Source organism: Aphidius gifuensis, linkage group LG2, assembly GCF_014905175.1.
Source record: "Aphidius gifuensis isolate YNYX2018 linkage group LG2, ASM1490517v1, whole genome shotgun sequence".
NCBI classification, from domain to species: Eukaryota; Metazoa; Arthropoda; class Insecta; order Hymenoptera; family Braconidae; genus Aphidius; species Aphidius gifuensis.
This window is the reverse complement of record NC_057789.1, coordinates 3,355,027-3,371,130: the sequence shown is the minus strand read 5'-3', so window position 1 is coordinate 3,371,130 and position 16,104 is coordinate 3,355,027. Positions and strand designations below refer to the sequence as shown.

Here is a 16,104-nt window from a genome sequence, read left to right as displayed (position 1 = left end):
TTTAATTATTTTTTTTTTCTACATATATAAACACAAAATAGAAAAAAAAAAAAATAAATTGTATTATGGTTTATTTTTTTTTCTTTTTTTTTTTTTTGTAAAATGCATATCACAGACACAAAATATATATGCTTTAGTTTAAGAAATATGTACATGCATAAATCTTAAACAATTATTATTTTTTTTTTTTAAATTTATTTTGTGTTTTTAAAATTAATAATAATATTATTTTTTAAATTTAATGAGTAATTAAGCTCGTATATTTGGTAATTTGAAAATTTTGAAAATTTATTAATAAGATTTTTTTTTTTTTCTTTCTAAAATTCAATTTACATTGAAGGTAAAAACTACCAGTCATGAAAAATACTTTCTATTTATATTTTTTAAAATTAACAGTTTTCAAAATTTTCATTTACCAATAAAATTATATTATTATCATTATTATAAATTAATAAAACAAAAAAAAAAAAAAATTGTTTTTAAAATTAAAAATATGCCGTAGGCTAGCGATGACAATATTTTTTGTTTGAATGATAATTACAAAATGAGTGAAAAAAAAAAAAGAAATATATGAATGGAGCCCTAAAAAAAAAAAAAAAAATATAATAAATAATCTGAATAAATACAAGTAGAATAATACAGTTGGTCAATAAATATTAATTACAATTAATTTCTATATAACACGATTTTTTTTTTTTTTTTGCACGAATTTCTTTCTTCATGTTTTCCTTGTTTTTTCTTGTTTTATTCTGTATATTTATTAATTATTAATAATATTTCTAAATTAATTAGTTCATTTTTTTTTTTTTCAATGATTTTCCTTCTTTTTTTTTATTTATGCTTTTTTTACTCGTCAGGTAGAGCAAGCGAATACTGTGTTTGTGTATGTGTCTCGTATATATATATTTAAGAATAATTTTTTTTTTAATTTTATTTTCACCTATATGACTATACAAAATCCGCGTTTTATCATGTCCAATTGAATATACCCTGACAAGCCATTAAAAAAAAAAAAAAAGAAAAAAAAATCATTCATTTTTCTTTTTCTTTTTCAACTTCAATTATCTTTCTTTCACTTTCTGTCTTTTTTCAAAATAAATAATACATTTGTTAATCCACTTTCATCACGCTTACAATGTAAAAAAAAAAAAAATTTTTTTTTCTTCTTTAAATATAATATATGTATACTATTAAAAATAGCCCGAATTATTGCGGGAAAATTTCATTTAAAAATATCTTGCATATTGCATCCTTCATTGGAAAAAATATTTCTTTTTTTTTTTCAAAATTTTATCTATTTGATAATACAAAACAACAACAATGAATCATTTTGGGTTTTTTTTTTCTTTTTACTTTTAAAATTTTTATGTTTATCGGTAAAAGAATGCTGATATGTTTTAATGATATAGTCGTTAGTCATTTTTAGAATAACATATTTTAACAAAAAAAAAATCGAAAATGCTGATATGACTCTTGACGACACACACATGTATACCGTTAAATAAACTTGATAATTTTTTTTTTTTTTACTCCGTTGAATTACATATAATATGTACAGTTTTTTAAGAAATTTTCTATTGATTGCAGGTACGCGCATCAAGCTATTATAAAGCAGCAATATATATTTATTTAATAATATAATCAAATAAATTTTTTTTTTTGAATTATTTTATAAATATATAAATTATTTTTAAATAATATAAATAATGATTTTTTTTTTCGTTTCATTTTTATATACAAAAAAAATAGTTATTTATATTAGTCACCAATTTTTTTTTGGTACTAAATAAATCAACATTTTTTATGTTTTTTAAAGCAAAAATAATATAAAAAATAAAAAAAATAAAATAAAATCGATGAATATTTAATTATAAAAAATAATTATATATTTATATAAAAAATTCAAAAAATTAAATATATTAGATGTATAATAAAAAAAAATAAATAATAAAAATTGCAACTTTAATTTTAAAAGTTTGAATGCATATGACGTATAAATTATTGTTGAAATTTATAATTTTCATTAAAATATGATAATTATTTAAAATATTTTTGTACATATATTAATGAGTGCTTTTTCCATTGAATAAATTTGTTTTTTTTTTTTTGTCTAGTTACCTATTTTATTTGTATATATATTTTTTTTTTAAAAATACTTGTATCCTTTTAATGAACGATGGTTGAACTTTCCAGACTTTTTTTTTTTTGTATATTATGAAGAAGTCGTTGTCTGGCTGTTGCAGGTTGATATTTTCTACAATAATTTCTATTCTTCTAGCATAAAAATTGTATGCTCAAATACTTGAGTAAAGTATTCAAGACTATTCATGTAATCACGGAGTATGATCCAATCACGTAAATGTAAATATGTTTCGTCCGCTACACGAGCATTTTCTGGCATGTGTTCACGTAGAGGAGGTTCTTTCGCGGTAATTCCACGACTCAACAGTATTAAATGTATCTCACACAGTATCTGTAACATTAACAATTAAAAAAAAATTATAAATAACAATCTATAAATTATTTATTGTTATATTCAAAAAATTTAAGACTTGATGACACATGATTTATGAATAAATAATTTTATAAAATAAAACAGTCAAAATTCAGTGTACTGTTATCGTTTTTTAATTTAATTTTTTTCTTTTTCTCAACTATTATTTAATATAAAAAAAAAGTTACAAAAAACTTGCGAAAGTATAAATTTAAACTCAACAATTTAGAGAGATTAATGACAAAAATTTGCAGTTAATAGACAACTTTTGATCGTAAAATTGAAAAAAGTTAATTTTTTTTTTTTTTCGTTTCATTTGATCTTGTACAAATGGCATCATAATTACCAAGCTAAAGATTACTATTGTGAAAGTTGACATAAATAATTATTTAATGTTTTTTTTTTTTTATATTTTATTTTTAAATTTATTAATTTTTGATTAAATAAGTTTTTAACTTACCGCAAGAGTTTGAGTTCTCATTGTCTCAAAGCTATCATAAAAATCCCACTGACGATCTTTTTGATCCCAAACAATTTGTTCTATGGCCACAGAATATATTTGTAAATAGTTATATGCATTTACAAATACTTGGTCAAGCTAAAAACAAAAAAAAAACATTTTTAATAATTAATACACATTTATAATTGAATTGATTTATAATTAACTTAATATTATTTAATTTTTTTTATTCAATTACCATTCGCATTTCCATTTTTTCCAAATATTCAGGTGACAATAATAATCCTAGGTGTTTTGGTATTTGGTCGAATGTTGGTAGCCAATCATAACGCATATCTCTCCAACTCTGAGTAGCTTCTAGTGGACCAACTCTCAAAGTTGCATGAAGCTGAAAATAATAACAATAATAATAATAATTTAATAATCATTAAAACAAATTAATCAAGCATACTTTAAGGCTCATGTTAAAATATGAAAGGTCGCATGCAAAGTATCATCTTCCCCCGAATTCAATCCTCCAAGACAAAATATTTTAATACAAATTATTGAAAAGTATCCTCAGAAAATAATATTGATATTTTTTTTTTTTTTCTTTATTTTTTTTAAATACAGCGGCTATACTTTGAAGATATTATTTGATATTTTTATCCCATATGTTAGGTAAAATATTTTTTCAAATTTTAATATCACTACATATTTTATTATTATTTTTTTTTTTAAATTCAAACAACAACTGCCACTTAATACCTAAAAATATCCCTTAAATAAAGTATGTATCTATTTTTTTAATTTGAACATATTAAATTATTGAATTGATTTATTATTCAGCTTTACTTGTCATTTTTAAAAATAATATTTCAATTTATTTAAATAGAAAAAAATTAATAAATAAAATTCTTAATATTGAATTCGATTTGAATTGATGATTATAATGGAAAATTTTTGTTGCAAAAATAGTGTATATTATCAGACAGTTGTGATTATCAATTACAATAATTTCTGGAAAGTAAACAGAAAATATAAATTTGATTTTCGCACGTGCTTAAATATCTTATACGCAACATGAATATATCATTTTATTATTTTTTATTTATTCTGATTGTTGTTATTGGTAGACAAGTGTTACAACGTAGCTTACATACATTTTATATGGTAATATGAGATTTTAGATTATTTCAATGTGTATTTTATAATTTACGTTTTTTTTTTTTCAAAAATAAATATAGAAATTTTACTATAAAGTCTAGACTAAGATTCTTTAATGCAAAAATTTTCTGATTCATTTTTATACAAACACACGCATAAATTTAATATCTATATGTTGAAAATAAATTACAATTGTATAATAATAACAACAATAATAATTTTATTAATAAATAAGCATCAGCAATTCATTCAAGCTTACGAGGATCACTTTTTATCATTGAATAAATGACTCGAATTAATATTTTGCCTGTATCACATATATGTAATATGATATAATTGAAATATGTCATGTAAATTCAAATAACAATTATAAAAAAAAATATATTCATTGAAAAATTTTAATTTGATTAATTATACTTTGCTTTATTTTTACTCAAGAAAATTATAAAATTTAAACTAATATTTTCTTAAATATTTAATTTTTAAATCAAGTTATACTTTTTTTTTTTATTTTTATCCATTAAAAGTCGTACAAAACACGGTAATATCAGTGGCCTTGGAATAATATATATAAAATTAGTCAGATTCTCATGTCAACCGGTTACGTTTAGTTAAATTGTCAAAAAAATAAAAAAATTTTATTCATAGTTATGCTGCATAATTATAAAAACGATTTTATATAATTTAAAAAAAAAAAAGAAATATTTTTAATATGTTAGATAATTTAATTAACAAAAAAAATTTATATATTGAGATTTTGAGTTGAATAAAAAAATTAAAAATTTACTTTGTATTTTCATGCAAACTTGATGTTAAATAAGAAAAAAAAAAAATAAATTTAATTGTATTATTGATCCCTGGGGTAAACGGTATAATAAAAAAAAAAAAATAAAAAAATTGAAATTACTAACTGGCGGTAGTTGTTTATATATAAATACTGTGAGAAATATCTTATCGAAGACGGATGATGCACACGAGCCGACGTTTCTGTATATCCGGTCTGCACTTTTTATTTAGTATGCAGCCAGAGTCACAGTATAAACCATGGCCCAACTAACTCCATCCGTGAGTGTGAGTTAACCAGCTTCCGATTCTGTTTTTTTTAAATCTCATTAACATCATCATCAACAACATCATCATCATCATCATCAGACATCAATAAATATCAAATTTGTAAAGAGAAAGGCTCAAGTGTCGTTAAAGTATTCAATAAACAAATAAAAGGTGTGGATAAATTTTCAATAGCTTAATACACACACACATAAATATTGAACAATCTATATACATCTACAATTGTCACTCGCATTATTGTGACTATTAACATTTTTTTAATATTAATTTTTCTTTTTTTTTTTCATAAAAAAAAGAGGCTTGGCTCACGTCAATTATTCGGTGTTTGACACTTGTAATATATATTTTAAATAATTTTTTTTTTTAATATTCAGTGTGATAATAAAATTATAATAATATAATTTAAAAAATATACCAAAATTGATATTATTTTATGTTTAAAATATTAAGAGAATTTAAACCCAGTGATTCCCATGGAAATGAAGAAAAATATATAAACCAGTGATTGCAAACAAAAAGAAACAAAAAAAGTATAAAAAAAAAATAAAAAATAAACGCGCACTGAATAAATTAAAAACTGAGCCCAATGGAGTTAGTCATAAAAAGTGAGTTAATATGTTTATGTCCATTAATATTTCACCACAAAAAAAAAAAGATTAAATTTATTATTATATATTTAAAAATTTAATTTTTTTAAATAGTAAACAAAAAATAATTTAAATAGCCAAAAATTAATAAAAAATAAGTCTTGGAGATTTGTGAATCATTAAAGTATGATAATAAAAAAAAAATATAAATAAATTAAGAAATATATAATATTATTTTTAAATAGTTTAAATAATATAAATACTTACAAACTTATCACGAAAATGTTTAGCATGACTATGCGCCTGTTTCATCAGAGAAAGAGTAGGACCAACAGTATTTTCAAAATCATCTGTCATATTTCTATCAGTATCAACTTGATATTGACCATCTCTTTCAATTTCAGAACCACATGGATTGATCCAGGCTGGTTTTGATAGTCTTTGCCTCGAACTCATTCTAGATGGTGCACTTTGTACCGGTATCACCAGCAGCATCAATATAACACTAAATACTAACCCTGCAATAAAAAAAAAAATCAATTAAACATTTTAATAAAACATTTTATCATTTATATATAAAAAAATCAAAATTTATATTTATATGTATACAAAAAAAAGAAAAACAATTTAAGAAAAGTCAGTCTCGTGCGAAAAGCATCAAAGTGTATTCAGTCACAGTGGAATTTTATTATATATCAGAGTAAAAACCGTATATACGTTCCATTGAAATTCTCAAGAATCTTGTGACTTGGTGGGTTTTATGAAAAAAAATTAAATTAAAACAAAAAATTAAATATATATATATATAAATGCACTAAACCTGTATGAAAAAGTAAGGGGCAAGAGACATCTCGTTTATAGAACAAAAAAATAACTGAAGAAAATATGCGGTAATGGTACACTGTCCTCGCATTGCTTGACGACAATTATACCCCATTACGCCCTGCAAAAGAAGTACATGTCTCTTATTTTATTTTTTTTAATATTTTTTTTATTTTTTTTTTTTATTTGTGCTTATTATCTATAACCCCTTTTTCTTTTTTATTATTATTTTTTTTTTCTTTGTTTTTTTCTATATGCAAGTATCTTTGTTTATTTGTTTGTTTTTGTTTTTGTTTTAACTACCCCTTTTTTATAGAGTCTTTTTAAATGTGGTGTTGCTGTCTCATCATTATCACCAAGTCTTGAAATTAATGCCCCCCGTGTTAACTTAAAATATGTGTTCATTGTGGTAGGTTGTGGATAAACGCACTCAAACCACACACGTTCATTAACTTATGAGACATTAAAATTGTTTTGTTTAATATTTGAAAATAATTATAACAAGCTTGCAGTATATTTCTTCAGTTAAATTAAATATTTTTTTTTTTTGTGTTTTAATAATTAATATTGTCGTCAATTAGCTCAAAGTTGAGGGAAAATTTTTAAATAAAAAAATGATGATATAATAGGGATGGTAATAACAACCTGTGGCATTTGAGGTTCAACAGGTGGTTCATGTTTAACTTGTGGTTTGTTACATCATATTTATACATTACGAAAATGATAAATAAACTAATTGAAATATTTATATTAAATGTAAAAATTTCATAATTATAAAATTACAGAAAAAAAATAGATAAAAAATTTAAATGACATCTGTAATTTTGTAGGATAAATATTAATTTATAAAAAAAAAAAAAAAATACATAATTGTTGATTGATTTGAAATAATGATAAAATTAAGTATTAAAAAATTTATTAAAATATATAAATCAATTTTTAATTCGTAGTGAACTTTTATTCTTTCGAGTAATTAGAAATTTTTTTCGAGTATTTATTTGTTTCATATTTTTATGTAAAAAAAATAGTGATAGCGTTATGAAGGAAGCTAATAATGTATACAAAAAATAATAGATGTATAAATAAGAGAACGGGGGAACCGTTACGATGTTGGATGACTAATGCGTTTATCGGCTCGCCTGGAAAACGTGACGTCAAGTGCCAACAATATGTATAATGCCACTTTGGTAGCCTTTGTAAAAAAAATATATTTTATCAAAAATTTAAAAAAAGAACAAACCATTCAATGACACTCACAATATCATCATTTTTTTCACACGATTTTGTCTGTATAATTAATTATTATAATCTTTTTTTTTAGAATACAAATTTTTCACGAGAAAAAAAAAAAAAAATAGGGATTAACAGGTGGCAAAATTTCGAGTGTTTTTTTTTCAACTGTCATTAGTCGAGGATTCAATATAAAAATCTTGCAGGCAAAAAAAAAAAAAAAAAAAACAAAAATTAAGCGTGGAAAATTGAGGGCATTGTGACTTAGGGTCAGGACTTTTATCCTTTTTTTTTATATATTTCTTTTGACAGTTGTAAATAATAGAAAAAAAAAAAATACACCTGGAAAATTATAACAAGAAAAAATATATATATATAGAATATAACTTGAGGGTGTGAAATTTAACCCGGCGCGTGGGTGGCTTGTTACTTTTGATTGTTCATTATTTTTCATAATTGACTAAACACATTTTTATTTATTTTTTATTTTATTTAATAAATTTATTTTTCATTCGTTCACCTTGCAATGTATTTTTATTTATCCTAATTATAAATAAGATAGATTTATATATTTATTTACTCGTGAGTATAGATATTTTTATTATATTTTTTTATTTCAAAGAATATGAACTTCAACGCGCGACGGGATAAATTAATCAAAGCACGATTTGCTAGCTTTTCCGGCTGTTAAAAAGCGCGCTAACCGATTTCCGCCGCATGAAAATATATTTATATACGCAATGGAATTAACCGATATGTATATTAACCGACAATTGACAAAAAAATTGTTTAGAATTTATTATATATTTTTTTTTTCCTTATTTTGTGACAATATGATGGTGACAATGAAATGATTTTTAATGAGTCAGCTTTTATATTATGCTAAAATACAAGTCAACCAAAAATAGGAATACCCTTGAGACTTTTGACACATCAGCCGCGTTGTTGGCCATTGTAACCATTGGAATATTAATTAATATCATAACGAAATAATAATTAATAATTTTTAATGATGATGACACATGCCCAAAGTCTTAAAAATTTTATTTTCTATGAAAAAAAAAATATAATATTCACTTCAATTGAAGTAGAAATAAATGAATCTTTTTTTTTTTTTTCGATAAAGTTTCTTTTCAATTGATTGTTTAATTTATTTACTTGAAAAATTATACATCATTTTTTTTTTTTTATGTAATTTAATATAGATTATAAGAAAAAATATAATATTAATTTTGATAATTAAAAAAATTTGTTAATATCGTTAAAACTTACTCTGCAGTATTGTTGAATTAAAATATCTGACTGTTACGTTGTTAATTCTTTTAATTTTTCTAATATTTTTGCACTTATGAAAATTAAAATTATTTTTATCAGTCATTGATACTTCAAAATTATCATGATTATCAATATTATTTCTCCTATCATTTGTCACATTATAATTTAGACAATGATCAAAATTTTCACAACAATCAAATACCCTATGAGATGTTGTTCTTTGATCTCTTTCTAATATTGCCTCCATACTTTCTTCAATATATTTCACTTTATCAGACCCTTTAATCATTTTTTCATCACAACACTGATCTATTTTTTAAAAATAATCCAGTTTTTTATTTATCTATAAATATATATATTTATGTATTATATATTTGACACTTGTTCAGCACAAATTACAATATTTACTATCACAATTATTTATTTATTTATTTATTTTTCCAAGTCAAAAATTAACCGGTTAGACACAGATAAACGCACGTGCGTTTTACAAGGCAGTTCTTCACAAATAATTTTATATGTATGTGTATGTACGTATATAACACATATACGTTTTTATTGAATCAACGTATGTACACGTGCTTTCAACAACTACCCAATTCAAAATAAAATCAAAAAATTTACAACCCTTTTCTTTTTTTTTGTCAAAATGTTTAAAAATTAAAAAAAAATTAATTTTTTAATTTTTTTAAAATAAAATTTTCTATTTTTATTATTTAAAAAAAAATAAATAATGTTTTATTTTTTTATTTATGTTTAATTGATAAAATTTAATTAAAAAATGAATAAATTTTTAAAATTCCCAAATAAATTTAATTTAATACACTGTTGGTGTATAATAATTATTTGTTAACTAATTAAAAATATAAAATAAAATATTTTTTTATTAAATAATTATTATTGACACTCAATAAATGTCTGAACACAATCACAGTCAGTTTAACACTGTACCGTCACACGCGTTGCACTGATTCTTATATGAGAAGGAAATACGTAGGGATGTTAAGAGTGGGGAAGTGTACAATGTGTTAAAATAAGTGGGGGAAATATGGGGAGGATACCCCAACAGTCAAAGAATATCAATGGGGGAGGGACATGTCACACATAGGCGTGAACTATTATACCAAAAAAAACCTTAAATAACTTGATTATTTAATAAATCAAATTTAATTGATTTTTTTTAATTTACTATAAGCTACCCTTATTTTCAACCCTTCACAATGAATTTTTTTGAATAAAAACAATATTATAATGAATTGATATTAATTATATGAAATTTTTTTTTAATATAAACATAATTTTGCTTGTTTTTTATGATTTTTATGTATTTTTTTTTTTTTTTAGCGAATTCATTTGACACCTGTCGCTTGTATAATATATACAAGTGAAAAGGTCGTACCTTGTCGAGTGTCAGAAGGTGACTGAGTCTCTTTCTTGATCAGTTTGAGTGGACGCAATTGTGAAGTAGTAGGAAACCCCAGAGCCCCCCAAGAAGACCACATCAAAAAAAGCCACAAGTAAGTTTTTATAAAATTAATAATTATTTAAAAATAACTACAAGTTATCATTTAATTCAATTTAATAATTTATATATTAATATATCTATCAAAAACAATAGCCTATCATTTAATTTTTTAATTTACATTTTGGAGTAAAAATTTTTTATTAGTTTTTAATTCAATAATGTTGATTCTATATATATAATTTCTAATTTAGAAATTGAATATTTTTTATATCGATGAATTAAAATTTAATTAGTCTATCATAGTTGTTAATTTTTTGATTAAATAATCGTTAGGGAGTTGAAGCACGTGGTCCACGACCCCATGTTTAACCAATCTGTGAACACTAAAATATACTCCCCACTATATTCACGGTATATACTCTCATCGCGCCGGTATATAGTCACAACTTCATTGTTGGCTTCTTGCATATACACCCCCACTATTAAATAAAACTTTTAAACGCCCCCGCTTGAATTCCCCTCTCCGCTTTAGTCATCGTCTACTCATTCATAACTTTGCTCGAGTGTCCAATGGGTTTTTCCCCCTCTACGTGAATGAATTACTCGATATGTACGTCAAAAAAATATCAATTTTCTTTCATCACTTTTTTATTTTTTTTTTTATAAATGTTATATAATGCAGGAAAAATTTAAAAAAAAGATCATTATATTACTTCATTGATATTTTTTTTCAAATTAATCACAAATTTGCTCCGAAAAAAGAGAGTAAAAAGAGGGAAAAAAAAAAAGTATATGTGATCATGGGATTTCTTTCCTGGTATTCAAACGGAAATGTTCGGGATTCCACATACCAAATGATTGCAATGTTTAATGTATGAATATTATTTTTTTATTTTATTTTTTAAGACTGACGTCATCTTGTGATATGCTCGATGACTTATCTCATTGATCTGATTATGACACTGTGGTTTTTCAATTTAATTTTTTCTTTTTATGAGTCAATTTTATAACGATTTTGTTTGTTTATGTTTTTCTATTATTTTTTTATTATATCATGTTGAATTATTTAATACAGCAATGTATGACAGGTGAAAATAATTATCACCACTTTTAAGAACGTTTTTTTTTTTATTTTCAAAGATGGGGTAGTTTTATAATTTTACGAAATTTCCTGTACGCATATTTTCACAAAATTGACTAATGTATTTCTTAACAACTCTCGTCATGCTGAGACTTTATTTTTTTATTTTTCAAATTGGTAATAAGATTATCCGACTATGGTAAATTATTTGACATTTTATTAAACAGAGAAAAGCTTAAAATTCATTATGTTAGCTATAGTGAAAATCTTCGTGTGAAACTCCGCCTAACAAGTGCAGGTTTTTTCCCGACGAAAAAACTTCCTCGAATTCTATAGAAAAGTATATTTCAAAAGGAAAACTAAATTATTATTATTATATACATGACGAAAACTTGCAAATATTTTCATTAATTTATTTATTTTATTTCAATTTTACCGACCTCTTTTTCTTTTTTTTTTTTTTATGACTTGTCAATTAGAGATTTTTCTAGCGAAAAAATTTAAAGAAAACTCACAAAATTAAATACACAAAAGAAGACATTATGAACAAAAATGAAGTCATTTACAATGAATGCGAACTACTAAAGATTTTCAGTATTTTTTTGACCCTTTTAAAAATCTTTGTAATTTGACCTTGAAATAGTTTCGGCAGGTTTGCTCCATTATAGTTTTTATTGAGGTCTAATAAATTTTCAAATGACAAACACGAGCCGACAAAAGTCTTCTCAAAAAAAAAAAAAAAAAGAGGAATTTGCATATATTAACTCATTTATGGCCACATTTTTCGGCACAGTACAATTGAAATTGTCAATAAAGAATTTTCACGTGCTGACATTTACTGTAGAGCAAAAACAGGTGTATTTTGTATTGTACTATTATTTGCATTGTCCAATATTTGACCTTCTCATTTTCACAAAAAAAAAAAAAATAATAAAAGTATATAAGGGTCGTAAAATATTTCTGAAAAACCGCTAATATATTTACCATTTTTCTTTTGGCTTTTTATTTATTTTCTATTTTCCTTTGAAAGATAAATTTACCGGTCAATTTGTCGTTCTATAGTTTGTCTAAACATTTAAAAATCTCATTGAACTACAAACAGGTATCGTGATGATACGATTATGAAAGTGACAAGACAAACAGGCACATTGCCAAAATAAAAGGTTTTTTTTTTTCAAGTTTAAGACTGTATGTCTGGCTGTGTGGTCGATTTGTCCCGTTATGGATTTTGGGTATGGAAACCCATCGGATTAGTCTATGCTGTATTTATTTTTCAAGGTGAAGAAATATTGCAGTAAGGAGAAAAAAAAAAACATTAAAAAAATAAATAAAAAAATAAAAAAATCAATGGGGGTGCTACTCAATATATTTGTTGTCCAACAATATACGTGGTTGAAGGATTAACCGACAAGTACAGAAGTTTTTGTACATGATAGATTTAATAGTTTCTTTTTTTTTATTCTTTTTTTTCTTTTCTTTATGTTTTTTTTTTTGTTAAAAGCACAACAGGTGAATAGATGATATACAACATGCTACCTAAATGACATTTTCCCACAGTGTTTATTTTCATTTGTTTAAAATTTTTTTGACTTTTTGAAAGCTTTAATACAATGAGCAAGGTGTAAGGTTCGCAAACAGGTTGTTACCTGTTGTTAACAGAAATTGATTATTAGAAAAAAAAAAAAAAAAGGCAAAAAGGATTGTTTTTTGAGATTTTTTTCTTTTTTAACATCCAAGACACCATAGTGTCTGGTAAATTAACTGCTGTAGATGTATATATATTTTGATTTATTGATAGTTTCTTGTCAAACAAATAATTTAACTAAGATAAATTTTAGAAATTTCCTGTTGTGCAGTAGCTGTATTTACCAGAAACTACATTTTTTTTCATTTGAAAATTTTCTTTGTTCATCTTCAAAGATGATTTTTTCTTTTATGCGCAGAAATTTTTTTACAAAAATTACTTGTTCAGCGAATTTTTGATAATAATATTGTCCAAAAAATTGATAAGTTTATTTTGTCTAATGTGGATTTTATACGAGACTTATCATGTGACACTTAATCATCGTGAGAATATTATTATTATTAAATTTTACATTAACGAATATGAGTGGTCACGACCTCCGATAACTAATACTACATCGAGAAAGTTTTGATGCAAAATGATCCCCATCATGATTCAACTCAAATGACCGAATCATGTTGTTGAAAAAAAAAAAAAATAAATGTTTTTATATTCATAATCTTTTATTTATTTTTTTAGCATTACATAAAAAAAAATCATTTGAGACGAATTAAAAAAAAAATGTAAATAAAATAACTCTCGATCACTGACCTATGTTTTTATATAAATCACTAGAAAAAAATTTAAATATCACTTTTAATTATTTTTTTTTTTATTACATTTTATTAACTCAAAATAATTAGAATTGATAATAATTTGAGACGAGTAACATTAAGTAGTCATTATACCCAGAACTCGTGCCTACATAATAAAAAAAAAAATAAACAAAATAAATGATAAATTTATATAAAAAATTGTAAATAGTTCATTTAATTTGTGAGTCAAATTCACGATTAATTTATTGGAAAATAAATAAATTTTCACGTTATAAAAAAACTAATTTAAATAAAACAAATAATTATATTTCTTGCAATTAAATTGTTGATAAAATTAAACAAGTAAAATAATAAAAATTATTTCAAATAATTCAACAAACTTTGTTGTACTTTTTTAAGTACATTTAAAAATAAAGGGATGATATTTAAGTAAAGAGAATGAGGTATGGAGTGAATTAGGTAGCAGAAAAACGGCATTAAGATCATGTGGAAAAGGCGGGAGCAATTTTTGGTGGTAATTATCGATTGGTGTGGTCCAACAAGCAACTAAGTTGGTCTCAGACAAGAAATGGATAGAGACATCGGTCACATTCCATTGGCCTACGTTGAGGCACGCCGATTTTGATCGCAAAACAAAGACGAATTTGTGATATATATATGTAACAAGATGTGTAAATGTGTGATTGATATGTTACTGTACATGTATATAAATATATATGTGTATATTCAAACTTTCTGCTTAATATTTTAAGGTAGACCCTAACCGAATATTCCAAATGGACCACCCATATAATTTTTGTCGGACGAGACAATATTATTCAATCCGCAAAGTACTTTAACTTCGATTTAATAAAAAAAAGTTAAAAATAATAATAGAAATAATAATAAAATTATTAAAAATTAATTTTAAACATATTTTTAGATGAAAAATTATTTTTTTTTTTTTTTATTAATTTGTAAAGTACTTGTTTTTTATTTGATCTCTTTTTTAAATTAATTTATTCGGATGTTTTTTTTTTTCGTTATTATTTAGTAGAAAATAATGTATAAAAATTTTTTTTTTTATTCTTTCAGTTTAGGCATATTTTGTATTATTTATTTGTAGAAATTTTATAACGTTTTTCAATTTTTTTTCTTACCCAATTGGAGGAGCAGCATGGAGATAACAAGTTTGTACTTTTTCAATATATATATGGGTAATTTACATCTCGTACATTTTTGTTAACCAAAAATTTAGATTTTTTTTTTGTAATTTTGCTCAGTCACAACACAAAATATTCACATTTTCTATTTATACAAATTTTATTTGAATTTTAAAATATAAATTTAGTAAATTTAAAAAAAAAAAAAATACGAAAATGTTTATTATTAATATTTGTTTGGTTATATTTATTTATTTTTTTTAATTTAAAAATCAATGATGTGCATACGTGTAATGAAAAAAAAATAATCAATAAACAATTGAACACTGTTGTATAAATTTTTCAAATAAAATGTCAAATATAAACCTCAAAAATTTTAAATTATAAAAAATAATAATAATCACTTGTGAAAATTACGTGAAAATAAATATTAAAAATTTATAAAATGGGTTTTAATATTTAAAACTCAAGTACAAATAATTGTATTATTTTTTAAAAAAACAAAAAATAATTTGAAAACTCATGGGTGGCATTTTTAGGACGACCAACATGGAGGTCCCCAAACAACTTGTCCAAGTATTTAACCATGAATATTTCGAGCCACAACCACGTTCTTTCATTTCACTAAAACTTTATTTAATTATTTTTATATTTAACCACAATATCACTATTTAACAATAATAATTAATAATTTTCTTCAAATAAAATATAAAAAATTTTTATCTATTTTACATTATTGATGGACTTTACATGATTACAAGTAAATAACTATTGAAAATTATTATGAATTTTATTTCTTGCTAAAACATACACACCCACTATTACACACAATTGAAAAATAAAAATAAATAACTATTATGACTAATAAATTGTATGAATATTTGAGTAGAAAAATTCTTGATATTATTATCTTGCATTTTAAATATTATTTTATATTTTTCAATTCAACAAATAAATAAATAAATAATTATTTATCATTTTTAAAAATAAT

General features: G+C 23.0%; 1 protein-coding gene across 2 annotated transcripts; it reads right to left on the bottom strand.

Moving 5' to 3' along the window:
- Nucleotides 1-796: 796 nt before the first annotated feature.
- On the bottom strand, nucleotides 797-15,375 carry LOC122848432. 2 transcript variants are annotated; one of them, XM_044146510.1, is made up of 5 exons: nucleotides 15,111-15,375; nucleotides 6,026-6,276; nucleotides 3,193-3,342; nucleotides 2,955-3,092; nucleotides 797-2,473 (listed from the first exon to the last, which is right to left on the bottom strand). In XM_044146510.1, the coding sequence occupies exons 1-5, from the start codon at nucleotides 15,127-15,129 to the stop codon at nucleotides 2,267-2,269; spliced, it is 765 nt and encodes a 254-aa protein (XP_044002445.1). In that variant the 5' UTR covers nucleotides 15,130-15,375; the 3' UTR covers nucleotides 797-2,266. The 2 variants fall into 2 exon arrangements, with proteins under 2 accessions (XP_044002445.1, XP_044002444.1); XM_044146509.1 differs by lacking the exon at nucleotides 15,111-15,375 and adding an exon at nucleotides 9,083-10,032.
- Nucleotides 15,376-16,104: the final 729 nt, after the last annotated feature.